General features: G+C 39.0%; 4 protein-coding genes and 2 long non-coding RNA genes across 8 annotated transcripts in view; 2 read left to right on the top strand and 4 right to left on the bottom strand.

Moving 5' to 3' along the window:
* Window positions 1–209: 209 nt before the first annotated feature.
* LOC124207128 (sodium/bile acid cotransporter-like) lies at window positions 210–2,896 on the bottom strand. Its single transcript, XM_046604432.1, has 6 exons — window positions 2,243–2,896; window positions 2,005–2,140; window positions 1,572–1,743; window positions 1,244–1,431; window positions 1,135–1,167; window positions 210–981 (listed from the first exon to the last, which is right to left on the bottom strand). Exons 1-6 carry the CDS (start codon window positions 2,767–2,769, stop codon window positions 436–438), a joined length of 1,602 nt encoding a protein of 533 aa, XP_046460388.1. The 5' UTR covers window positions 2,770–2,896; the 3' UTR covers window positions 210–435.
* Window positions 2,897–5,570: 2,674 nt separating this feature from the next.
* LOC124205982 (ubiquitin carboxyl-terminal hydrolase calypso-like) lies at window positions 5,571–8,215 on the bottom strand. The gene is made up of 9 exons (XM_046603591.1): window positions 7,995–8,215; window positions 7,696–7,910; window positions 7,511–7,636; window positions 7,225–7,432; window positions 6,974–7,151; window positions 6,582–6,916; window positions 6,256–6,515; window positions 6,053–6,180; window positions 5,571–5,867 (listed from the first exon to the last, which is right to left on the bottom strand). The coding sequence occupies exons 1-9, from the start codon at window positions 8,050–8,052 to the stop codon at window positions 5,789–5,791; spliced, it is 1,587 nt and encodes a 528-aa protein (XP_046459547.1). The 5' UTR covers window positions 8,053–8,215; the 3' UTR covers window positions 5,571–5,788.
* A 3,273-nt stretch (window positions 8,216–11,488) lies between these two features.
* On the top strand, window positions 11,489–12,571 carry LOC124208801 (platelet-activating factor acetylhydrolase-like). Of its 2 annotated transcripts, none has more exons than XM_046606680.1 (5): window positions 11,489–11,615; window positions 11,714–11,817; window positions 11,886–12,000; window positions 12,073–12,235; window positions 12,300–12,571. In XM_046606680.1, the coding sequence occupies exons 1-5, from the start codon at window positions 11,504–11,506 to the stop codon at window positions 12,391–12,393; spliced, it is 588 nt and encodes a 195-aa protein (XP_046462636.1). In that variant the 5' UTR covers window positions 11,489–11,503; the 3' UTR covers window positions 12,394–12,571. The 2 variants fall into 2 exon arrangements, with proteins under 2 accessions (XP_046462636.1, XP_046462628.1); XM_046606672.1 differs by having other exon boundaries at window positions 11,489–11,636.
* A 398-nt stretch (window positions 12,572–12,969) lies between these two features.
* Window positions 12,970–13,559, bottom strand: LOC124208817. The gene is made up of 3 exons (XR_006880613.1): window positions 13,424–13,559; window positions 13,215–13,361; window positions 12,970–13,140 (listed from the first exon to the last, which is right to left on the bottom strand). It is a non-coding gene; the product is annotated as an uncharacterized LOC124208817 (long non-coding RNA).
* Window positions 13,560–15,882: 2,323 nt separating this feature from the next.
* On the bottom strand, window positions 15,883–16,830 carry LOC124200859. Its single transcript, XR_006877401.1, has 4 exons — window positions 16,663–16,830; window positions 16,440–16,575; window positions 16,285–16,379; window positions 15,883–16,223 (listed from the first exon to the last, which is right to left on the bottom strand). It is a non-coding gene; the product is annotated as an uncharacterized LOC124200859 (long non-coding RNA).
* Window positions 16,831–19,858: 3,028 nt separating this feature from the next.
* LOC124210174 (alpha-catulin-like) overlaps window positions 19,859–26,957 on the top strand; it is a 42,463-nt gene continuing 35,364 nt past the window's right edge. Inside the window, exons 1-2 of one of the 2 annotated variants that reach the window (XM_046608423.1) lie at window positions 19,859–21,741; window positions 21,805–22,352. In XM_046608423.1, the coding sequence (XP_046464379.1) occupies window positions 22,125–22,352 (228 nt within the window). In that variant the 5' untranslated portion in view covers window positions 19,859–21,741; window positions 21,805–22,124. Of the gene's footprint in view, window positions 22,353–26,957 lie in introns of both variants that reach the window. The other variant, XM_046608424.1, reaches the window with a different exon arrangement.

Below are 26,957 nucleotides of genomic sequence, written 5' to 3'. Positions count from 1 at the left end.
CCGAGTCTGACAATTTGATTTCAAAATGTTGCGAGTGTTTCTGCCGTTGCGTCAATGAATAATTCTGTTTGAACAACTTTTACTGATTGCGCCCGCTGACTATCTGTGCGTCGTTGGTATTGTAGATCACACGACTTTAATTGACCAATGACTGACTTTCAATGCTCAGCTGGATTTGATATCTAATTTAAGATAGTAATGAGGGAAAACAGACTTAAATTTGTGTGTATTTTGTTCAAGCGCGTGGGCTGTTTTTTGTCGTTTTACACAGTTACTCACTTGTCATGGGTAAATTTTATTCGGGTAATAAAGAAAAATAAAATAAAAAGGCAGATGGGTAACGCAAGGCAAGATTTCAACGAGACAAGTCTTCATTTTCTATAACAAAACATTATTTATTTATTTATTTATTTTTTGGCTATATATATGGTGTCATCAAGCGATAATTCTCGGATCGATGGTTGGCGAACTAGGCACAATGAGACTTGGTCGTTTTGCCCATGAAAACTCGGGAGTAACTTGTCCACCGTAGTATTGTGGAGGTGGCGTTTCGACTTTTTTGGCATTTCCATTGCTGCCATCAGTGTAATCTTTTAGCATCAAGGACTTTGTGGTTTCTTCTTCCTCTTCGACCTTTTCTTCCTTTTTCTTGCAGCCACGGTTCTTAACGCATCTGTATGCCATGATGATGCCGAAAAAGATGAACAGGATTGAAGTTGTCATCAAAATTTGAGCAATCGCCGGCAGGGCAGCAATGTCGCTGTACGGAGTTGGAAGAGTCGTCTTGAGGAGAACAAAGGCTATATTGGCATTTTGCATGGCTGTCTCTAATGACACAGCGATAATTTGTGGTCGACCGAGTCGCGTTATCCAAGCGAAAAAGGCTCCAAACACGAAGCCGGCAACCGTGACCGCCAGACCGGCGGTCAGTAAAGTCCAGTCCAGGAGAATGAAGATATGGGACATGCTGTAGAAACCCAGCTGTCAATAGCCAAAAATGAACTTTGATCAGGCATTTTTAGATTTTGATGCCGTTATCTTTTACATTGCGTCAGGTCACAGTAAGAGTAATGCATTAAATCGAATTTTTTTAACGCAACAATCAATTATCCTTAAAAGTAAAGAATGACTTACCCCAAAAATGAAAAATATGAAGAAGAAGGAGAACTAGAAAAACAAAAAAAATGAAAACTGTATTAAATTTAATTCGCCCCCCCCCCCCCAAAAAAAATTAACTACTCACCGGTTTGATGATTTTTACGGTGAGAAATTCGGCAACAGAAAGCTTAAATCGACGAATCAAAAGTCCAATTCCGAGTGGAACGGTTAGCAATATTAGCGACACGGCCATGTCCAGGAAAGGCACCTGCACGGACGATCCCGGCGGCAGGAAAAATGGAGACAAAAGCCACAACCATAACGGCATCATCCCTGCAAAAGAAAACATAATTTTACGAAATTCAGCCTAATGGAAGGCGATGTAATTAACAATAATTTGTTACAAATTTATTCGTCGTTAAAAGTGTTTATCGATTTTGCTGTGTCTATCAAATGAATGGTTTAATACTGACCCATGGCAGCGATGGAAGAAACGAAGGTCATGGTAATGCTAAGATTAACATCACCATCTAAAAGCAGCGTCCAAAAATTGGAGGCTATACCGCCAGGACAGACGCCGATTACCAACAGTCCGAAACCCATCAAAGGATCCTTAATCATCAGCATGGCAATGCCGAAGGCAAACTTAAAAAAACAAAAAAAAAGACAAACGCATCAGCAATAATTTAATTGATTTCCCCTTATTTTGACATGGAAATAAATATACGTCATCAAATTGGTCAGTAGAATTTCGAAACCTATTAACGTAGTTGTGTACGCACATGATATCGGATCTAAGGTACGCAATCGTTAAAACGTAATCCAGATCAACAAAAATCAAACACAGATTTCTTCATTGTGTGCTTTGTATTTTGTTGACTAAGTCAAATGATTCAATACACTCACCAGTGGCATGAAAGTAAATTGAGAGATGAAGCCGACAATTGGTCCAACCGGGCGAAGAATATTTTGTTTCACAATGGCCATATCCAGGGCACATCCCATGTTAATTGTGTTGAGTACCGCCATAATAATCATAATTCTGCGGAATATAAAATCTTTAGAAATTATTTGTATTAAGGCCGGCGCATTCTAAATACTTGCAAGAAAAAAAATTCCACAACAACAACACAAAAAGACTTACATGGTGAAAACATTGTCCAAAGTATCACTTTCCCGAATGACGGTTACCAAATAGCCGGAGAGAACAGGGACGGTTTCCACAGCGACTGATCCATTCTTCGGCAAAATATCCAGGACGAAATTGAGATCCACATACCCAATGACTTGTCCAGTGACGCCGAGGGACTTATTGTTACCTTCCGTAACGTCTTCCCAAGTAAAGACAATTTCTTTGCTAGCTAATTTCACTGTTAGAGGATTAGTTGTGGATACTTTCACGACGAATAGAGTTTCTTTTGAAACATATTTGGGCGGTTCCTCGCTTTCAGAGTAAGTTAAGGTAAGATTTATCGTGTACGGAATCATTTCAGTGATGCGCTCGAGTTTTAACGGATTGGCGACCAGCACCCACGGGCCAACGTCCGGACTGGGGGTAGTCACTACTGCTGCGTCCGTGTCATCGCCGTTGTTTACCGGAAATCCTGCGAGAAGAACAAGGAGAATCGCCGCAACAGAATTCAGTGACAACGACAGCATCGTGCTCGTCATTTCCACGTCCCAACACTGAAACTGTCTAAACTCTTTGAGTGAAACTTCAAAATATAGGCCGATGTGCTGTCGATTTGGAGCTTAGAAATAATCTATTAGAATAACCCTGAGAAGGTGGGAGGCGTATTGGATACGCTTGAAATATCTGTACATGTGTAAATTACCCAAGCTGCAATCGATGATGAACCAATAGCATAATCTCATTTAGACAATCATTCCATTAGATCAATTCTATCTCTCCCCGTCTCGCGTCTAGTGGGACCAATCATACCACAACCTTCGACTTTATCACTTGATTGACATGTACGTATCAAAACACATACAAAAGGATTTCATCGTGGTGAGACCGTTATCACAGTTGGGAACGGTAGGCAACAATGCGCATTGAGAATCGTATCAGAGGCAAAAACAAACGATCGATGAAGATCCCACTCCGCCCGCTCAAATTCAGCTGAAAGTTGACGAAATTAAATTTACATTAGTTGCAAATGTTGCAAGAAGTTTATCTCGATATAGGAAACTTGACTAGCGGCAGCCTATATACTTACATCATCATTGATTAACCCGTCATCAACGAAAACAGATCGAGGACCATAAATTCGCATTTATGTGTGGTCGCAGACTAGTAAGCTTTATTTATAATAACTACACTCTAATTTGTATAAATAATTTGACTATTATAATAAACGCTACGACAATAAACGAACTCCGCTAAGAGTGCGCAGGTGTGCTCAATTGGAAAAAGAAAAAAATTCCTGGTGGGTTTGAAAAAAAAAAATTCTCATTTAAACAAGAGAAGTGATCAAAAAAGCCAGAAAGCCAGAATAATGGCTTAGAGTGGGTAGGGTGCGCTCAGTTTTCTTGATGAGTTATTAGGTCTAAGCCCATCAGTTAGTGAATTCACACAGTATGCTTTGAAATTAGGGCGTATAGCTCCATACTGTTACCCTTACCGTACCGTTATTTAATTGCGCGCTCATCATGTTTCATCAATTTCATACTGGCGATTTGTTTTTCAATGAAATAGTTATTTAGCTTTACTAGACAAGACATTTTAACTTAATACGATAGTAATTAAAAATTTAAATTATTAAAAAGAATGTAATTACAGTTTTAATTAATATACTTATTGGAGTTCATAGTTCAATGAATTTTCAAACAGCTAACGGCACCTTTAATTTTTTCGGGAATCAATTGTTTTAGACAAACAAACAAAATAAACAAACAAAATTCGAAGCATTTCCTTTTCTCTCCTCTAATAACGAAGTGGGTTACGAAATTGGTTTTCCCTTGTGAGACTTATCGGTTTAGTCTAGTGACGCTAGTCTGCAGGTTACTCGCTTATCTTTACTCTTTGTTTCTTGAGAGAGGGGTAAAAGGGTGCGAATTGGCAGGTGTATTTAAAAAAAAAATGAATAAGTTGAATAATACAAAGGCTTATAGATTCTTACGGTACTTATTTACATGACAATGAGGCGATTTGGATTTATTTGATTGTCCATCGAGTAAATCGTAACTACAATTACACAGCAGCTGGTCCCTTAATACCAGCTAGGCTTCATTGCTATCAGGCTAAGCCGGCCTTTTCAAGCCAGCCGCTACTGTCAAGTATTGTTTGTACAATTACAATAAGCTTAGATACTTGGCACACATACTATAATCAACATTTTGGGGATGGAAAACCGAAACAAATGCGATCTAAATAATAAATGTTCAATCTCCTTTAGCTGTTTTGTTTGTGTTGGCTTCATTATCGTAGCATAGTGTTTTTTTTTTTAAATCTAGATAGTGATTTACGCAAGGCGCTTAATTGTTAATAGGTTTTTAGTATAAGATACAATTGGGATCAGGGTTCATTTGGTCCGCGGACAAGTCATTTGATCGATGGCGCGCTAACCGCGTGATATACAAACTACAAAGCTCAGAGTTTCATAGTTTATAGTTGTCTAAGAGATGTAGTGGTATATTCGAATAAGCTAATCGCTACTTGTATGCTCCTTCGAAAGATAAAGAAAAAATGTATTTGATTCTTCGTTATTCAGTATTATAGGCCAACGATAATGAAACTACACTCAAACTAAAACTTCCCAGAGTATCGGTAATTTTTACAAAAACATTCGGACATTTTTTCATTCAAACTTAATTTGAGAATGTAATTAAAAAAAACAAAAATAATTAGAAATTTAAATAAATAAAGGCAATTAACGAATCATAAAAGTTTTGTTCACTGAGGCAGTGCGACGCGTCTTAGACTAGTGAAATGATACAACAACCATAGATTATGCAAGAAGTTTATATCTGAATCTGAGTCGAGACGGTCGGTATGGAGCCTGCATGATAGAATAACAATTTCGGTTATTCCGTCAAGAGAGAAAACTACATTTCATACGTCATATAGCGCTCCAAAAAGCATTGTTGAAAATATAGGGTTGTAAGAAATACAAATGGGGACTGTACGTTTGAAAATTGAGTGCAGGTTATTGTTTGCGATAACGACTGACAGGTGGCAGCTAGACGACTTCAGAATACAAATCGTACGTTTGCCCAATTATTGTGCAATTTCGAGATTACCGCAAAGAATACTCGAATGACTAGACAATAATAAAAGGAACACAAAGGTAGACTACCGATAAATAATCTCGTTGGTTTCATCTGGTATGCGACAGTCGAATATGTTTTGTACCAACAAATCACTTAAGTGACATAGAAAAACAAAACAAAGATTATTGGTGGCGCCAGATCATGTGGTCTTAATCTTAACAAGGTAAAACCAGAATTATGCCAAGAATAAACAAAACAACTGAAATAAAGTGTATATTCAGAGAGCGAGCGTTGGTCACAGATATGGCTTATTATTTGAGGTACACGATGAGAGCAATAGTGAAGACAGTGTGCGGTGCACTTTAAAGAATGTACATGATTGGCAGATTAAAAGTGCTTCGATGTCAAATGAAAGAACATAGTGGGTATTATTTCATGGATGTATAATGAAAATAGTCAATTTTATGATGAATGGATATTACCGGCGACGCTTGTAACGGGAACGACCCTTTTTATGACGCCCATTGGGTGACTCAGTACCAGTACCAGGACTACACCTGTAAAATTTAAAAAATTGTAAAGATATTATAATTTTAGAAAAAGTGATCATATTATCTATTGAATTATGAAAATGAGAACGAACCATCTATTAAGAACTAACCAAAACTTACAATTTTGCTAACTTAATAGTGGTTTGAATAAATCAAGAATAATTCAATAGATTTAAACAAAGTGGGAAAACCTGTGTGATCGCTTTCTTCGAGTAGTATTCTGTTCAACGAGTGAAGCCAATGTTCCTCTCTCTGCCAACATTGAAAGAAAGGTGCAAATGAATTCGTCGTAGTTGTGAGTCCGGCGGCAATGATCAACCTGCATCAAGTAGAAAACCAGATCAATAATGAGTTAATCTCGATAATCAATGAATAATAGTATATTTCAATGTACCCGATATTTTTTTCGCTTCTCAATCTCTTCGGCAAGAAGAACTTCATATGTATCGATCTCTTTTTCTAAGCTTTTGAGTAGAGCCATCAAATCCCGAGATCCAAAACGTTGTTTCTGGTTTCGCTTTTCTGCCGCAATGCTTTCGTTTGATTGTAAACCCATCACATCACTATCACGACGACTGGCATCACTTACGGGCTGACTATGATCAATGGTTTTAAGTTGGTCTTCTATGATGGCTGATTTGATATTTTCAGCATCTGCATGGACGCAAAACGAATAATAAGACAACGAAGCAGGAGAAAACACATCACTATGAAACATACCATCTAAGTCAGTTGATTGAGCGCTCATTTTAACGACAACCAGTCGACTGAAGTCTTTGACAAATGCACTATTTGCCAAATCTGAGCTAGAAGGTTGCTGCTGAATTTGGTTAGGAGAGTTAAAAGAAGAACCGCATTCAGACGCAGTGTCTGTACTGACATTAGCGGCTAAACTGGGCGAAGACTGGGTGTTCAACGTCTCAATTGAAGGTAGTAGAAAATTAATTTCTCCGTCTGTTTCAGTATCAATTTGCTCTTCAAGGATATCTTTGCCAATTTCTCTGGACACGTCAGAGAGCAACGTTAATTGTCGCAAGGCATCTAACACAATTTTTCTGTTCATAAAATAATAATAAAAATAAAGCGTATGTTTGTTGATTTTAAGTTGTTACTTGTTTGTTTTCAAAAGATTTAATCTCTGACGAACCGCCATACGTTTATCTGGGACAACAGCCATAAGGCTGAACCGAATGTCGTGATATGGTTCACCCCCTGCTGTTGCTGACCCAATTCGTTCTTGTATTACCCGTCTGAATAGCTCAGTCCAATCTTCGTTTGGAGCCCAAGGTCCTAGACGAGAAAAATCAGCGCTTAACAGACACGACAAGGAAACACGACAGATGTTAATCTACTTAGTACTTACCATGGTCGATTGGAAATGGTTTTAAACCATCTAGTTCAAAAAGCTGGCCATCGACAGGCACATAGCTTACAAAGTGGAAAGCTTCTGCACTAAATCGTCCGGAAGAAGGAACATTAGCATTTCGCTCATTTCTGTCGCACGCAACGGCTGGTGCCGCATGGGAATTATGTGCCAAGGCCAGTTCAGGTGTATTACCAATTGCCAAGCCCTGTGTGACAAATAATTGCATAATTTGGCTGTCAGCTGCTTTCTCTATTGTTTTTCCTATGATGTCAATGGAACAAACCTTGTTATCAGGACTCATACCAGAAGTATCTACTTTCAATCTAGATAAAGTAGGACCCAGGGTTACTTGAGGACAGTTAAGAAGGATTGAAAGCAATGCATGAGTAGCACAGCTATTCGGGACCACCTGGTTAGATGACAGATGTTTGTAATTATTGTGCAATAGAAATGAAAAAAAATATATACCTGGTGGGCAAAAAACATGTTATTAATAGCTGTTTCATCTTTAATGAACTGTTCAGCATCTAAAATGGTTTTTCTTCTGGAGCGCTCCCTCCAGCGAAACAAAAAAATGTAGCCATAAACAGGAGCATCACCATCAAGGGGTTTCTGCAAATCATACACTTCTTCAACTTGAACTCCACATGTGCCCAAGTCTTCCAGTAACAAGGTGAAAATACCTTCAATTAAAATATTTAAAACATTAGAAATAAAAGAAAAAAAAAACACAATTTTTTTTTCTTGTGGTGAGAGTGAAAGATTACCTGGGTCACTTTCAAGTTCCAGCCAGCCTTCGGATAAGTCATTGATATCTATCGGCATATTGCACGATTTATGTAGTAAACATTCACACACACATGATCAAATAATAGATTGAGAAAAATATTTCCAATTTGCAACAATAAATCGTAAACCAAAGTTTGTAAACATCAAGTTGTTGTGGCACGTCTTAACGTATTTGTCAATTTGTGTATAGCCTGCTTGGTGGTTGTTACCTTTTTTCCCGCAGCTACCGCCATCTACCGTTCAAACAGCCACACTGCAGTCATGGCACCAGATAACAATAAGTACATCAACTTATTATTAAATACTTTTAACTCGTGTGTTAGCGTCAGCATAGTAAAAAAGCATGAAATCAGACAACGCTCACTTTTAAAAGACAAATAAAAAAAATATGGAGAATCTACCTAATCACAGTTGGTTTTCGTACCGCTACTGCGCGCTTCTTTCAGGTTTTCAAATCTCGTTGATCTTGATTGGCTCTCCAGAAAAGTGAGTAGTATTTGTACGCGTTAAATTCACACTCAATGAAACAATGTAACGGGTGGTTTAGAAAATAAACATTAGGCAGATAAGGAACTCCTTATTACAGCCATGTAACTTACACATATTTAATTAAAGAGAAAGAAGAGTAGGATCCAATAAAAATTCTGGGGTACGTAAGCCTAACGATCATTGCAATCTTTCATCTTTTCATTATATATTGTCATTAAATATTTACGAAGATCAAACAAGAACACTTGCAATTGAAATAGTTTCTGCTCTGCCCACCCGTACTCTTAATAATTAAAATACCCCATCTAACTTTGATTCATTCGTCATCTACACCGGATAAGCTTTCACACCGTACGCAGTTTGGGTTCTCAGTTGCCGTTTGGTGCTTTCAAATGATTTTGTCAGTGTAAAGCCAAGCGTGTGTACCAAGCGAAAAGGGTATAATACTCTGTGAACTATATGTCGTTTTTTCTTCTCTTTTGTAGGCTTGCAAACGCAAAACGCATAGAAATTCTTGATCTGGTACACCCATTATTTCGTGCTAGAACTAGAAGTTTAATCTTGGTTCGAGTTAAATTATGTTATCAGTTTTCAGTATCTAGTTTTATCAAATAGTAATTTATTATAGTGTTTATCAACGTGAACAACAGAATTGCGCCATCGATCGATTATATATACAAGGTCGATACAGAAGGTTCCAGCAGCCATCTGTTCGATTGACATAAGGAGGCCAGATGTTCCATGTTGGGTAGGGTAATTGAACCACCTCAAAAAATAAAACACTCCAGTATACGCCACAAGTACTGGCGTTACACGCAACGCCGAATTCACGAGAACGTCAAAAACCCATCGCCCCTCCCCCTTCTCGATATCTGGCATTTGTCCTTTTGGACGCCCTCCACGTTTATACCAAGTTTTAACTTATAAGTTATAGCCTATACCGTCCTTGAAATTCGTCAGTAGCATTCGCTTCTTTCCCTTCCCATCCCGTATTTACGCCACAAAGTCAAAACACTTGAAATTAATGTATCAATAATTTGAGACAATTCAGAGGCGATTTTGTGGAAAAACGGAAAACAAATGCGTTTGCCAAGAATGGCGAAAGAATGCTTCTCCAATCTGATAAAGAGTTATCCGGCAATTGAGTTATAAAGAGTAAGCAATAAGGGCCTTTCAGTTTCTTATAAGACAGCAGCTTGTATTCTTTCTATCATATACACTTCTGCAGTACATATTCGGAAAAGAGAAACATGCAATGAGGGCCACATCTGTGAAACTCGTGACTATTCTGGCAACAAAAAAGTTCACTTTCGTTAGCGGACTAACAAAGATAAAATCGATAACTGCTACATATATAGATCGAGTCTGATGATAATCATTTAAACCTGAATATTTAAGTTAAAAAAAAAATCTTTTTGATTGGAATAGAATTAATAAAATTTTTTTAATTTTGATTAAAACATGTTTTTTTGAAATAAGTATTTCCTCCCCCGTTGTCCGTTAACGAATGTTTTTCAAATTTAGAGAATGATTCTCTGACGAACGATAAAATCGATCTACGTAAGTATGCGACAAGGATGAAACGGTTGTCATAGTGGATCGTGATCGCTGTATCCAGCAAACAAAAAGCGTCTTCCGTATATGCGGTAAAATATCACGTTCCCCAACAGTGATCTGCTAGTTTATAGTACCGTAGTATCCCTTCTCCGTTGTCCTATAAATACCGCGAAAAACATTGTTCCTGACGATAAGCATTGAGGATACTTTTCATTGCTGAAAATTCATTTGTAAAAACTACTTGTAACGTGGTATAAAAAAATATATTAATTTGATCGAGATTTTAAAAAGATTAGCAGAATCGTTTTTTTGGCAATTTTTGGAAATTCTGATTGAATTCCGATTGCCATTTTAATGGTTCGATTTAAAATTTCCTAATCGCAGGAGTGTACTGTAAGAAGTCATGCAGAAAGCCTATTGCGGCGCTTATTTCTGTAAAGAAAATCCGATACAAGGACACACAAAAACTGATCGCCTTTGCCTTTAAGCTCCTCGCTAAAAATTGGAACGTGATCTTCTCCTATAACAAACCGTGCGTCGTAGAAAAAAAACGAGAACCACCGTTTTTCTCGAAGCATAAAAAAAAAAGAAAAGAAAAGAAACAAACAAACAAACAAACAAACAAATAAAAAATAAATAGCCGAAAAATCGTTATAATCAGTGTTTGCTGAATCAAATTTGATTTTAAATCGTTTCGTTAAATTAAATCAAAAATTAAATCAAAATTGATTTAATTACAAGAATTAAATCATACAGAGAAATTTGATTTAATTCGTGATTTTAATCGTTTGAAACACAGTGAATCACGGGTAAATCAAAAAAATTGAAAAAAGACGAGAAAACCTACAGATTTTCATGAAAATTTTCTCGATTTCCAATCAGTTTTTAAAATAATATGATTATTCTAGTTCCTTTCCTAAAACAAAGCAGCAGAGAAACAAAACGTATTTTTTTGCTGAAGATTTTAGGTGTGCATAACATATATATTTGATTTTTTTTGCCAAGTATAATGCAAAAAACTATATGAAATTTGATTTTAATTTTGATTTTAATTTATGAGTCCGGGCATCAAGTAATTATTTTCACAAGCACTTGGGGTATTAAGTAAATAAGATCAATAATTATGGGTGTAAGTAATTTTTCTCTTAAGTAATTACGGAATTAAATAATAAAATTCATGAGTAATTATTTTCTGTCAGCTAAGTAATTATGGTAGTAAGTAATACTGGCAACAAGTAATTTAGCTAACCAACACAAGTAATTCCCTTTTGCAAGTAAATAAATTCACAAGTAATTAAAGCCATAAGTAATTCAAGTCCCAAGTAATTATGTTCTTAAGCATTTTAATTAAAAAGTTAGTCATATTTAATTGTTTATATTCCGTACTAGAATGAATAATTAATTATGATATTTATTATTTTGTATTTAGAGAATTATAGTGATGCTGCACAAAAAGGAAAAACCACATTTATTAATTGCGTACAAACTTTGTTGCATTTGCAGGTTTAAGAACGCACCTGGAAATTTCATCAACAGTTTCGCGTTGTCTGCTTGTCAGTTTGTTTTTTCCAAAAGTCAGAGAAGAGTTAATTGCTGGTGAATTGTGTTTTGTAAATGTAATCAACTTACTTTGTTGTTATTGATTATAAAGGGAAGTATGTTGTTGGCTGCACCAACTTAATGACTGGTGGACCCAGCAAGGAAGATGGTTGCTTTCTTCGAGTATACTATCCTAGTCAAATAAAAGATGTATATGTAAGCGACCTTTTCTCAAATTGCTGCTGAACTTTTGTGGTTAATCTATTTACCTCTTTCCTCCAAAGGAACATTCTTCCCGTTGGGCAAGCTGGCTCCTCCACCCAAAATACGTAGAAGATTACACCATAGTACTAGGAATGATTCCTTTCTTTGGCAAGAAGCTGATATCCTGGGCCTTTGGTGTGTAGAGAAATGAAGTACCTGTTTTTAACAGAAGGTTAAAGTCAACTAATTGTGATGTATGTGAGCCAGGAAATTCATACATTCCTATAGCGTTAGATGCTGAGCTATGCAATGAACAAAGATTTCCTGTAATTGTATTTTCTCATGGTCTTACTGCGTGCCGTACTGCCTACTCAACTTTCTGCTCAGACATATCATCCCATGGGTTTATAGTGGCAGCTATTGAACACAGGTACTTACTTTAAACAAATTTGTTTTAAATAATGACATTCTCCACTAAATCTTAAATTTTATAGGGATGGCTCCGCTTGCATGACTTATAGTCTCGAAACGGAACAAAATAGTAAAGGAGGTTTAGTCGAAAGCTGGATCCCTGGAAATGACTTGTGAATGCAATGACTTTTTACCGCTTTTTACTTCTAATTCCCCTACAACTTTTATTTACTTGCTTGTAACACTCTTTCTCAACACCTCTCTTAATTATACCCCCTTCTCCCAAAAAAACGAACATTTGAATAATGGAAATATTGATTGCGGATCGGATTAATAAAATCATTGGTGATTCATACATACTAGTTATTCGTCTACTCATTGTTTTTCTTCTATTCCACGGGAAAGTATTTCCTGTGATCATATTTAAAAACAAATAAAGTTGTACATGACATTTTCTGATATCATAACGAAATAACTCAAATATTATACCTGATCAATGGTTTCAATTTCAAAGAAAGCCTCTTCGGAAGATTGCAGAGTCTGATCAACGAATGGCGCCACTGGAGCAGCGTGAGAGACAGATACGTTGATTTGGCTTCCGGTTTTATCAGTGGCTGGCAACATATCAGCCGAAGGTTCAATAACCGATCTTTCGTTAACTTCTTTGCCGCTTGTATTCTCTTGATTAATATTAAGTGCCTGGAGTGTCTCCTTCAAGCTATCAAACATTTTTTTAGATAGCGAGGTGATGGATGGGAGACGGAGGTTTCTGAACGCCCAATGAGCCTTGCGTAGCAACTTGGCCGCTTGGGTCACTGTTGCAATCGCAAGGTGGAAAATGGAAGTTTTGGGTCCTTGTTTACTCTTGCTGTCTTTAGTCCGCTGTTCCAAATTCTTTTCTCTTCGGATTTCTCGTTCCAGTAACTGTGTGTAACAGTGGATTGGATTATAGGACTTAATATAGACTTAAATTTTCTTCCAGCTATAACTTATCATACCGAGGTGAGCGCTACTTTATCGTTTTTGGTTACTGTCGACAAATTGTCGCTTATTTGAATGACGGACAACCGTCCGTCTTTGCTGCCAACTGCCATGATTTTTCCGTGTTCCTGGGTGCTCAAACTTAAAAGCGGAGATTCGCTGACCTGGTTAATACATTTAAAATTTATGATTGTCAACATTTTAATCAAATTTTTTCTATTATGACCTGGGAGCATAACGTAGGAGTGATCCGCTGGGCGAGAATATCCCACAGGTAAAGAGCACCGTCTGTTGCAGCAGTGAATATGATGGACGACCGTGTGTGACTCCACGCTCCGTCCAGTAACTGGACATTTTGATTCCTACAACGCAGCAGAGTATGAAACAAGTTATTATTTGAATCTGCTTGTCAATAGACATAAGCGAACACACTTTAAAGTTAAAATGGGCGAATCGCGAATGTCCTCGGTCCTAACATTCGTGGTCCAATCCAAAACGGTCAAAAAGATTTTGGGCAGATGTAGGTGTCGATGTAGACCGTGAACTGGGCCCAAGTGTGCCTCGTATTGGCACATTATCCATTTATCCTCTCCGCTGTTGTTCGGGCTCTTCTGTTGCAATTCATCACAATACCTGCAAATTGGCAATTCATTTTTTATTTTTCGGTGAAATGAATTGAGAAATGAGCACCTTGACGTGTGCCAACTAGGAATTTGTTTGGCACGGTTTGGCATAGAAGGATCGTACTCGAGACAAGTAGCAGATAAAGCGCTTTCCGATCGAGGGATTGAACTAGGTTCCAGTAAAAGTGCGTCTATTGGCGCATTTAATTTTCGCATGTCCCACCAAAGAACCTATTATTGTTAATCATATAATCAAGATGAAATAATCAAAATGATTTGTTATCGTGTTTTTACTTGGCCGTCGCCAGAGGCTGAGAAGAATTCTCAGGACTCCAGCCTTTGAATTGCTCCAAATAAGCGAAGTGGCACTTTCCGAATGACCGACACCAATGGGGACGCATTCAACTGGACCTTGACTCTTACGAACGTCCCAAATTCCCACAGCGCCATAAATCGATCCACCAGCTAAAATGTGTTGGTCACGCGGATTGAACGAGACGGAACGTAGTTGACTCATGCTGCGTAAAATTATTTCTGGTTGCACAGCTCTTTCTATTCATGAAAGGAATTATTACTTGCAAAGTTATACTGCTGAATAAAGAGACATATCATTCTCATATCGGCAAATGTCAATACCAATATTTCAGATGCAAGAATCATTTTCTTTGTGGTCAAACAGATTTTTCCAAAAAGGATCTGAATAAGCAGCGGCCAATTTGGTTCCCACATCGGGACTCCAACTAAGACCAGTGACTGCGCGTTTTATCGGTGACGGATCCTTTAGCAGATGAAGGGTTCGCAGAGGATTTGGATCTGGCGTTTGCCTGTTGGAAATATAAAAATTCAGCAATCCAGAAATATAAAAACAAAAGTATTAAATTAATTGATGATCCTACATATCGGGAGAATCAGTGAAATAATCCTCATAGATGTTAAATACATTATTTTGCTTGATGTAATGTTCCATTTGCTACAAGGGGGTAAACAAAATCTGTTTGCACTTATTAGTATAAACATTATTCACATTTATATCAATTCAACATGTCCAAGTTGTAGAACAGTACGGGAATAAATAAGCTTCATCCTTCTCGATCTTTTTGCGGTAGCGAGCCGTTTGATCGGCTTCTTGCGGGTTGACATCGCGAGGCCATCCACCTTCCTTGTGGAAAACTCCGTGGGCCTCGGTCGTAGCGCAATCCGTATTGATCTAAATTTTCCAATACGTTTTGTATTAGCTAATGCTATTGACAAATTTAAATTCAATACTGACTTACATTAAGTGCTGAAACATCACAAGCTTGGCATTGGACTCCGATTTCTTTACTCCTTAAACCTTAAACAAAGATGTCAATTGCGGATCCGGGAAAATGTCGACAAATTGTGGCGGGTTGAAAACAGCGTCGGAGAAGTTATATTTTCTCCTGCTCAGTACTTTAACATGTCGACGTACAACACAGGTAAGATCCATCTTTGGAGGAACCGTCATATTGATCGATCTTCGTCGATCGGTAGTTCGGGACTGACAATGTAACTGGCTCCACCTTTGCAATATGAACAATTCCTGCGGACAAACAAGTACATGTCCTTGTTAGTCGCACAGCGCAATTTCGCGTTATTCGAAAAATACAAAAAGGAAATACACTTTCTTGAGCGATTCGCGAAAAGTGCCATTTTCGTCTGCCACATGCAAGAAAAGTTTGAGGGAATGACGAATTAATCAGCACAACGCCCTTGTTGTCTATACTCAATGTCTACTACACTTTTATTGACCAACTTAGTTCTTTTTCTGAATTTAATATCGATTGAAGAAACGAAATAGATTTTCGCCTAAGGTGACAACCGTGACATCAGAGTTGAATCGATCAATCGGTCTAGACTTTGGCTTTGTCACAAAATCTTGGCTGATACCTGATATGTTCCAATTTGAAAATGTTGGATTTCTAAAACGGTTGGGAACTATAAATATTTGGTGTGTGCAGATTGTGAAATCGGTCCAATAGGGTGGCACTGTATAGACAGCCAAGAAAGCTATGTGGCTGATCAACGTGTAGAACACATGGAATAATGAATACAAAACCAGTTTATTTAATTACATTCTTCACATTCATAAAATTTGAAATATAGGAATGCTCTCTTGAAATATAGAGAATCTAGCTTTCTCTCTTTTTTTTAGGGGTGGGGGGGGGGGAGAGGTGTTTCAAATACCTCATCAAATAATTGTACAAATCACGATTTTCATTTTTGACTAGTGCATACACTAAGTTAAGAATTTCCATTGTAGATAGGCTCCATATCTGGTCCCATAAACAGTTGGAAATGTGATTGGGAAAGTCTGCATAACACACTGTAACTTTTCTCTTCTCCTAATTCAAGCAACAGTGTGATGGCAATATCGTGAAAACCCTGTGCATGGAAGCATAATAATTATATGAGGATCATCTTCGTAATTTAATTTTGCTATAACCTGATAGTAATGGAGACCTTCATTTGCTATCAGAACTCTTATTATCAGCTCTGTGACTTTTACTTGGAGGTCTGCTTGAATATTTTCATTAATACCTAGGCGGATAACAACATTTTAAGAATAGAAAATATACATAAAAGAAATATTATAGCTACCTGGAGGGAAGCATTTTAAAATTTGTTTGACATCCAAAACCACCTGGTTGTAGTACTGATGATGCTGAATCTCTTCTGATGAAACTCCTGTTTCCTTTAACTGGTGTAACAATTTGGGTCTACCAACAATTTGATTCTTAACAAATAGACAGAATAAACAAACATTTTGTTATCAACATAAATGTTATCTTACGTCTACTTATAAAGAAAGAGAATATGTTACCCAAGACAAAATATTTTTCACAAACAACGCCTATTTTCACTTTTGAGACTCAATTAACCAGCAATTAACTCTTGTCTGACTTTTGGAAAAAAACAAACTGACAAGTTACAAGCAGACAACTCGAAACTGTTGATGTAATTTCCAGGCGCGTTCTTAAACCTGCAAACGCGTAAAAGTTTGTACGCAACCTGAACCTACGCAATAACGCAATCAATAAATGACGTTTCACTTTAATTCTCTAAATACAAAATAATAAAAGTGTTTACACCGTGTAAATACATAAGATAATAATTACTTAAGAAAATAGTTACTTGTGAGAATAATTACTTAAGAAAATAATTTCTTAAGAGAACAATTACTTAAGAATATAATTACTTAAGTCATTGCTAGTGACTTACGAACAATTGTACTAATAGAACCTATTATTTGTGAACATAATTTTAATAACTGGTGACCATAATTACTAGCGAGTATTTGACTAAATACACGTTGCATGAATTACTTAAAGCCCGAATTATTAAAAATTTTAAATACAACAGTCCATAATTACTTAAGAACAAAAATACTTGTGTCCTTAATTTCAATAAAACAAAATTTTGAAAGAGCTTGATACCATATTTACTAGTGAAAATAATTACTTGTATCCGGATCCCTAATTTATAAATTAAATCAAAAATTTATTTGATTATTGATTTAATTTTTGATTCATCTAAAATTTCTAAAAAATGATTTATGATTTTGATTCATAAATCAAAAAAATCGTGATTCAGCAAACACTGGTTATAATGGGAGGTGTCAAAGTGTATTTGGGGAAAATGGTCGCCTGCTTTTTTCTGTGAAAATTTCGGAAACTTATATAAATTTAATAAATATTAGAAAGAAAGCGATCTCGTTATAACGGATCGGTTGATTTTTTTTCTCATCAGGACACCAACGTAGCGTAAAACCCTATTACACTAACTTTTGATAACAAAAATCATCGTCTTGACAAAAAAGGATTTTACACCTAACGAAAAAATTCGCAAATTTTTTGTATTTTCAACATATTTATAATTTGTAGTTATATAATAAGTTGATATCGATCAAACAGACCAGCAACACATATCGCTTCTCGCTATATTTTCCCGGGGCTTGGAAAATATTTGAAAACCCAAACACCTCTATATTTACCAGCTTAATATGTAACTACACAACTCTTATGTTTGACGCGTCTGCTATTCATTCTCTTCAACTAGCTGGTTGAAGAGGACAAGAATAAGTCAGGGAAATGAGAAAGCCCGACAACGAGGCAAGGCCCGCCTTTTTTTGAAGCTAGATAAAACACACACATGCAACATCAGACTCTTATATAGTTTCGTTTGGATTCTATTTTGGTTCGAGAGCTTCACAGCAAGCACTATAAGCAGTAATGCGAAGAAAAGGAACCAAGGGATTCCCTGCTGTACTGAGCATGGTTTGCGATATGCGTCATAATTTACGTCAACACGGAATATACCAAATAATAAGCCAATTTCGATCATGGATTTCTTAGTGTAAATGTGTTCACCAAAATGTATTTTGCGTCTTCCTTTTTTTAAGAGTTTCCTCGAAATCTCGTAGAAAGGGAAAATAAGAGAGGGTAAATAAAACGAAGCAGGTCTTACACAGACGTGGAAATTTATGCGGAAATAAAGTGTTGCGTCGTATTAACCCTTAAACTGGAAGTCGGAAAGGTGAGTATACCAGTATAAGCTTCCCATTTTTACGACTAAATCAGTCGGTCGTGTCTCCAGTCTTCGCCAAAACTTTTAGAGAGCGAATCTTTCGATAATTTCTTGCCCACATAATATTTGAACTAAGTGAATAACTATTTTGTAACGCTATTTACACTTGAATCCGTATAATTACACCAATTACTAAGTTTCTATGTAATGGAGCTTTTCCCAGGAATTGAATTCAAGTTATGTAGGACGTTATTTGATTTCTCGCTCTGAAACAAAGTTGAGAGTTGCAGATGAGTCGACTAGGCTGCAGTTTGCGCCTGCCTGTAACTTACGATGGTACAGCAGAGCAGAGCGACTGTCAGACTCGAGACTCGAGATGCAGCATGATATCTCAAATGGTAATGCAGAACAAATATACCATAACGGATGTCTCTCCATATACGCAGGACGCCAACCTAATTAGAAGAAAGGGGTTTTCAATGAATTATAGTTCATGAGTAGTAAGACTTTTTTGTATTATTATTTGTAACGTTTATTGATGATGGCGGTGGGGGGGGGGATTCCAAAAGGGTATACAGGCGAGAATCTTCGGTGCGATTTGTGAACCATAAGAATATTGGCTCCATAACCGCACACAATGGTATACATATTTAGATCAAGAGGGCTGGGCTATTCATTCGTATGACTTGAGGAGGGAGGTTTGGGAGGAGAGAGAGAGAGAGAGAGATGTACAGTAGGCAACAGTGTCTGACTAAGATAAGAGGCGAAACCAGAAGCGGGAGCTAATACGAGTTCACGCTCGGCTTTGCGAAGCTGGCTAGATGGAGTGGCTGCACGTCGTCGTTCGTTCAACGCCCGTGCCCAGGCTAAAATAGCATCAAATACATAAAGCGAGTTTTGCTCGGCCCCGGCATATTGTACATGTACATATGCGACTCTCTCTCTCTCACTCTTCTCTTTTTTTTCCCGCGTGCATCAGTGGAAGAAAGAGAGAGAGAGGCAGCTGAAGAGAAAAAGAGACGGGCCATAGGACTCGACTCGTCATGAGAACGACGTGGGCGTGTGTAATGTACACAAGAGAAGAAACCTAAAAGAAAAATTTCTCTCTTCCAACCATCCAACCAACCAACCAACCTCCCAAATCCAAACTCTTCCAACTCCCGCGATCCCGACACCCGGCCCCCCTCTCCCATTCCACCCACTCTTCTCTCCTAAAAAAGAATGGGAAAAATACTTTGCCATTATCAAGGAAGCCAAAAAGAGGAGGAATCAAAGGGGGCTGGGTGGGAGGAGGACAAGGTGTGGGGAGGGAGAATCGGTGGGAGTTGTACGAACGGGAATGTCTGAGGAGAAGGACCAAAACATGCATTGAACGCCAAACCGACTGGCTCTCTCTCTCTTTCTCTCTTTTTCTTTTTTTTTTCGTTTTTATTTTATTTTTCATTTTTTTTTTCGTTCGTAGCAGAGTTGAAGAGACTTAGAGCAGCTGCAGAGGACGAGGAACCATGACTGGCTTCTGTGGAGAAGGAAGAGCGTCAGAACTGGGAAACTCGTCGTGAGCGGTCGTGAGTGGAGATCAGTATAGAGAGAGACTGTCACCGAAGTCGTCGTCGTCAGTCGCTGCGTGCTGTGCTGCTTCGACGTTTGTTTGGGCTGGGCTGCTGCTGCGACGAGTGCTACTAGGCTACTAGTGCCGCTGCTACCACACTGCTTCATCAGTATACATCAGGAGGGATATACGGCACTGCCAGGGGCTTGATGTTGCTCATTCGGCGTCGAGTTTCCGTCGAAAGTGGCGGTGAAAGCGGCCGGCCGCAGGAACGTGCCAAAGCTCCTTCTCCCGACACCAGCAGTGCTGTGGTTCATTCCTTTATCGAGCTGGGTATTTCGGGAAAGGCCAGAAAGCGAGAAAAGGAAGCCCCAAGGAAACAACAAGGACAACAATAACAAAAGGCAAGACAAAGTCGCGCAGAGAGAAGAGAGAGAGAGAGAGAGAAGAGGCCAACGCACAGCAAGAAAAAAGCCCGGCACTACACAAATCAAAAACAAACCGTCGGCAGGAGACAGTCGGCCGAGACTCGAGAAAAACTATCCAGCAAAGTGTTGAACGCCTTAGTACCTCTAGACGCCTAGTAGGAGCCGCCACGCGTGTGTCGTCTTCCAGTGCGACAACAACAAACGAGAAATCCAGCACCTTCGGCTGGGAAACTAATAGCCGACATTGACTGCTCCTGTGGTGTGTAGAATCAGTAGAGTGTGATGTTGGGTTGCTGCTGGCTGTAGAAACGCTGTATAGCACGCTGTTGCTGGAAGTTTGGACTATTGGTTTTCTCCGCAATAACTCTGATTGAATTTCGAAACTATATCTTGTGAGTTAGGCATCTGACGACAGGGCGACAGCAGTGACACAATGCAGAGAAAAAGAGAAAGAGCCAGATGAGGAATTCCTTGGTGAGTGCGCATGATGATGGAGGGACGGATCGTCTACGCGACGGGAGAAGAGAGGCGGTGTGTCTAGATTCTTTTGATGCCAAACTGAATTATAACGACCCTAATTTCGAGGTCGTCCGCCAGTAATCCAATCGCAGGGAAAGCAGTGCCCCCCCCTCCCCCTCTCTCACGTCAGCTGATATCGACAAGTGAAAAAGTTTAATCTATTGACGTTTTTTTAATGATTTCAGTGAAAACTTGCGAATTTACATGTGAAATCGAGTGCCTTGGTTGCGTAAGTGATGTGTATCGGAATGTGCGCTGTGTTTCTCTAGCTCTGTTTCTGGTGCGGTCATCTCGACCCTATATCTGTCGGCTCCTTAAAGCAGTAGCACTCGGGTCAAAGAAAACGGGACAATACACCAAGTGGATGGACACTTATCCTTGCTGTGCAGTAAGCTTACGCACACACGTCTGCATTCTTCACGTCTGTAGACGCCGAGCCGACAATCAGCTGGACTATGGATTGCTGTTGCTGGTGGGTGCCACCGGTCCCGATCGATATATAGATAGACCATGTGCTGCCCTCTTTCTATACATTCGCCAGCTGGCGAGACACACGACACCCTTCCGAATGAGTGACCGCTCATGTAAGGAGATATACAGGCAAAGAGGAAGGGAAAAAAAAAACCTCGGGAAAGTCAAGCAGATAAAGACAGGCCTAAAAGAGTCAGCAATAGAGAAAAAAAATGAATAAGGAAGTACACAAAAAAAGGAGCGGGAAAAAAATGCTAAAGTGAAAGGGAAAACAGCCGACGACGACTTATAAATTCTCCCGTGTACAATATAAGGACGGCGCAGAGAAAATCACGTTGCAGCAGCGCCATTGGGAGCTCCCGACAAGAGATTGGCACATTCAACCTGAAGAAATTCGACGTTTGACCGTGTGAGTTATTACTTATTAGGAGCTGATGCGAGTTGAATTTGATTTAAAGATTGACGTCATAAGGGGGGAGTAGTCCCAGCCAGTTGGAGCGCATCGAACCAGGAATCCTGTACGAATCGGCCATAGGCTGGCTCTACATAGGCGCCGATGATGCGGGAGGAAAAGGAGCGGAAGAGGATGAACGTGCAATCGTTAAGGATCGCGCTGTCTGTTCGACTTGAGTTCGAGTTGGGGTTCGACCGTTGTCTGCTCAAGTGGTAGCGCCGCTTTGCTAAACAACGGCCAGTGTTGGACAGTGAATGCGGTCATCGTCCGACAAAGGGATTTATGTGTGTTGAATTCGTGCAGACGCCAGAGAACTCGAGGACTGGCTAGTTAAAGCGATGGCAACTTCAATGGCCTGCACGTCTGCAACGGCCACCAGTGCTGCTTCTGTTGCCACATCATCATCCTCGTCGTTATTATCCGCCGCCGCCGTGACCTCGTCCAATAATGCCTCGGCTGGCCATAGTTTGTCGTTCGCCAGCCACAGCCCTCGCCCGCCCGAGCTGCACAGCCTTCGCATCCACACCAAGAGTATCGAACAAACTCTCATACCGCTCGTCACGCAGGTAGGCGAAAACGCAATCGCTAGACGCAGAAGCTTCTATATATATCTATACTTTAGCACTATAGGCATAAACCATGAGTCGATATATACGTACGGCTGTGCACTTTCGCATGCATTCGGTCTCCTATGTGTAATGACATCGTGCCATTTCCGACGAGAGAACACAGTTCAATATACACGCCCACGATGAACCGTCTCATCCTATATAATTCAGCTGGTGCCAGCATTCACCTGCTGGTCGGAGGCCTCCTCCTTTTCTCTCGTTCACCTCCCTTTTGGAGTCTAGCCGATGGGCTTTTCCTCGATTTGTCATGGCCATGTCGACAATATTCCGGGTAGTATGAGGCTGTGTGACGGACATTATTTATCATCGATTCGAAATTTAGGCGATGGGCAAGTTTCTCGAAGGGCCGGCCCGAGTGGCGAAATCCGGCGAAATGGAAGTTCATATAGATCTAACATCCAAGCGCCCGTCTGTCTGTGTCTACGTATATACGTGTATATACGCCTAGTCTGCACTCGTGTGAAAGTTCTATATAATTCTATATGTATATTGCATGTCTTGTAATATTATTACGCCCGCAACCATACCGAATCACCGAATCTGGTGTGCAGCGGGGAAAAAGGAAGATTTCTCATTGATCCTTGGGTTATATATACGAAGTCGAATAAGCTATCAGGGATGAAGCGCATGCCGAGTACGAAAGAGCAATAGGTCGAGCTTCCTGCAGTAAGCAGGTATATTGCACCAATTTCGTCCGACGATTTTATGGCATTTCGCGAATTGGAGTTAACACCAATTTACAGCCGTAGGTTTGCCCATAGACCACTATGTATAGAACTATGATTTCGTAAGGAGTCTCAGAAGTTTGATCCCTTTAGCTTAAGCCCATTACCAAATCGAAAATTTATTTTGTGTGCAGTAGGTTTCTGTGCTGATATTTGACTGAAACATTACTGATGTGCATTCAAAAATCATACATAATTCTTGATTACCAATTGCGTGACTGAAAATCATAGAAGCCAAAACATTAGTAATTACGTTTAGGATACAAGAGAATAGGCTACATATAAGATGTAAGAAACTGACCAAGATAAGATCTATAGAAAACCGCTGTCTCGGACTGGCAGCGACTCTTTGAAGGCTAGTCTTATTGAGATTGCAATGCGCTCGTCTTACTTTATTCGTGATCGATTGTACTATCGAGCTTAGAGAAAAGGATATATGGTACATTGGCTGGCAATGGATTAATTTCCTTAGAGAGTCTTGGTCTTTTGAACAAGTCACAGCAAAGGGACGGTCGGCAGCACTTCACGCCGCTCTTCGCTGGCGGTGCTATACGGGAACGGGCATCCATAAGGTGGAACAGGCGGGATTCTCTTCGCCGAAAGATATTTATAGTCATTCAGCCGCACGCTCTTTTTCGAAATCAAATATTTCTTTCTCTTTGAAACGTAGATTGCAGCAGAGCGTTTCGTACAAAACCAGTAGGCAGCAGCACAGCACTCATAATTAACTGAATGCGTTCTACTACTTTTGTAGTTTTCCTCTATTAGTTTCACTCGGTTTCACTCTTGTTCTGAAAGGAGTTGAACCAATTTAGTTACTTGTTTCCGTGGTAACTTTGGAGCTTCATCTTGCAGTTAATCATTTCAAAGGGTATAGTTCGAGACAAAACTTGTTTTTTTTTTTCTTTACTTGCTTTTTGATGACTTATTCACTCTTATTCACTTTAATCCATGTTGTATGGCAGGGCGTCTAGCGTCAACCAAGATCGTCGCTATAACAGCGCATGGCGATCTTGTTTTCGCTCACTCGCAATATACTGCATTACGTACACGAAATAAAAACAAAATAAAATACCGCGTTACGGCGCAGGCTTCAGACAACGTACGTTCTTCGAATTTCAAATTCGTATACATGCCGTATTTCAGTATTTCTCATTAAGCGTAGCATTATGATATTTGCCGTGTTAGCCGAATCCACAATATTTATCGCAATAATAAATAAAAAAAACGATGATTTCATTGATGTCATTACGGAAAGATTAGTAGGGTCAACAAATGCACTGCTTTGCAGACCGCCAATAACCTAGACCTGTGCTTTGAAATCATATTTGCCGTTCTACAATTTTCATACATATTAAGTCTTGGGCGCTATTTCGGATTTGCAGCCTATTTGCGCATTTATGGTGCATTGCTGCAATGTAAACTTGTTTCAGAAAAGAATATTAACCGAAAAAAAAACTCAGTCCTTGAGCTATTCAACAGCCAGCTGAAGCAACAGCGAACCATCACACGTACCAATTACCGCAACAGCTAACGCTAACCTTTATCGATCGAGCAAGCAGTAGCCTGCGGTGCTGCGAGAACCACCAAACTTCTATCAGTCCATCACACTACAGAAACGGTATGACAGCACGGTATAGCCGATGGCGTGAGCGTGAAATCGTACAAACCACCTAGCCTTTATACTAACCAACTTTTCTCATTGTCCGGAGGTCTGAGGCTCGGGTAAGTTTGAACGGTTATTCCGGTATTGCTGCGCTAAGGCAAAGATGGCTCTATTTACTTTGTTGAATTGCAAAGATGATTCAAACATGAAAATATGAAACTATAGTGAGGTTAGTTTCCTTGCTACTGTGGTTAAATTCTTCTATACTTTCTTTTATTTAGGCCTACATCACACAGGAAAAAAATTACTAATTATACAACAGCTTTTTTATTTATTATTTTTTATTTTAATGTTTAGCTATCTTATGCTTTAAACGGCTAGGATTGTTCAGAAATAGCATAGAAAAATTCCGACATCTTCTTTGTTACGTATCTGAGATATTATAGGCTACTTAAGATTTTCCTTTTACCTTACATATTTGTTTATTCTTTTGCGCTCATACCTCCCTTTGTTTTTAATTTCTCACATTTCTTAAACAATGTGATAAATCGACTGTAAACATCGAAACACTCTCAAGCGCGCGTGCGCTCATACATAAGGATACATGCATTCGCGAGAATATGCATGTGGACTAGAGACAAACACTTATGATGAGTACCTTCTGTCTCGAGCGAGTTTTTTTTTTATTTTTCGATTTTTTTAAATAAAAACAGGCGGACAGGCATTATTTTTGTGAGACTTAGACCTAAACTTAATTGTGTTGCCTACAGCAGTTTCTGATCCATCAGTCTGATCCATCCAGATGATGCTGCCAGATGTCGTCTCAAGTTTTGCTATTTTCGCTATGAGGAATGCAGTCTGGTCTGGCACTGTTTCATATTATTACTTTGGAGTTTAGGGTCTACCAACATTGTGTAGTTATCAGTTATCTCCCTGAAACTTCTCATCAGCCCTGCTGTCTGCCCCGGCTTACTCTTAAAAATTGCCATAGCCGACAGAAGCCCATTCGAGTTATCGCTCTCGGACTCGGAGATTCTGCTTGTTTCAGTCGACCCTTTTAGGTGCGTTTAGGCCTTATTTCAACCTATTTATAGAGCTTATTCCCCCATACTTAACCGGGGAAAAAACAGAGAAAGCAACTTGAACGTGCAACCTGTTTCCTTTTTACTAGTTTTTCGTCAGAATCACCTCCTACACCAAAACTCTAGCAGAGAGCTTTAATGTTCACAATTCATCCTACTCGGAAGTTCCATTATGCCTATGATGTGGTTGGTGTGGTGTATCTCTTTCTCTATATAGAAGGGGCACTATCTTGAACCGTGCATCATCTGAACGTTACTTGAACTACTTGTATAGACATTTATCGATATTTGCTATCTTCTTTAGAACCCATATGCGCCTTTATGTTCGGTGCAGAACCGCGCATCGTGTAGGAGAGATTTAAAGCACCCCTAAGTCGGCAAATATTAGTCGGTCTTTAGGCCATACCTTCTTGAGAATACTATACATCCCCTTAAAATGTAATAAAAAGGAAAATTTGAATAAAAATAGAGATTGATATTTCCCAGCATGGAAGAACTAATTACGGAACAACGAGACAAGTTCAATAATGGGATTATTTTGAGTAATTAAACATTACAGTTTCAATTTAATTGGTTAAGAATTGGATTAAGAAAGTTTTAAATACAATTTTATTCGGTTCGTGCCACTACTAGGCTACCAGAAGAAAGATAGTAGAACGGTGGTCAAAATTACTAAATTCTAAATTGTAATTAAGATATTCTGACACTAGAACAAATGAATTAAAACAAAAAAGTACCTACCGAAAGTCTTTGGAAGCCCGAGAGGACCTTATGCAAAAACGCTGTTTTTGCAGTCCTCTCAGTACTATAGTTTTTAACCAAATGCTTTCAAATTTGGTATGTACATAGCTAGAGGTAGTGAGGACACCTCTGATTTTTTTCAGATTTTTGTTTTCATTTCCTGAAGTACTTTGGGCCGGTTCTAAAAGTCTTTGGAAAGCCGAGAGGACATTATGCAAATTAGGCCACTTTGGCCTTTTTTGCAGTTGAACCGCTAGGGCTAGGGAAACGCAATTTTTTTCGGGGGTTGGCAACTCCCCAGAATCTTCGTACACCCTGGTCCACCCTGGCCAGAATCTCCCTATCTCTCCTCTCATAGAATCTTTCGGAATCTCTAGAATCTCTCTAG

This window comes from Daphnia pulex, chromosome 2, assembly GCF_021134715.1.
Source record: "Daphnia pulex isolate KAP4 chromosome 2, ASM2113471v1".
In the NCBI taxonomy this organism is placed as follows: Eukaryota; Metazoa; Arthropoda; class Branchiopoda; order Diplostraca; family Daphniidae; genus Daphnia; species Daphnia pulex.
Note: the sequence above shows the minus strand (reverse complement) of the source record. Positions and strands in the feature narration are given on the sequence as shown.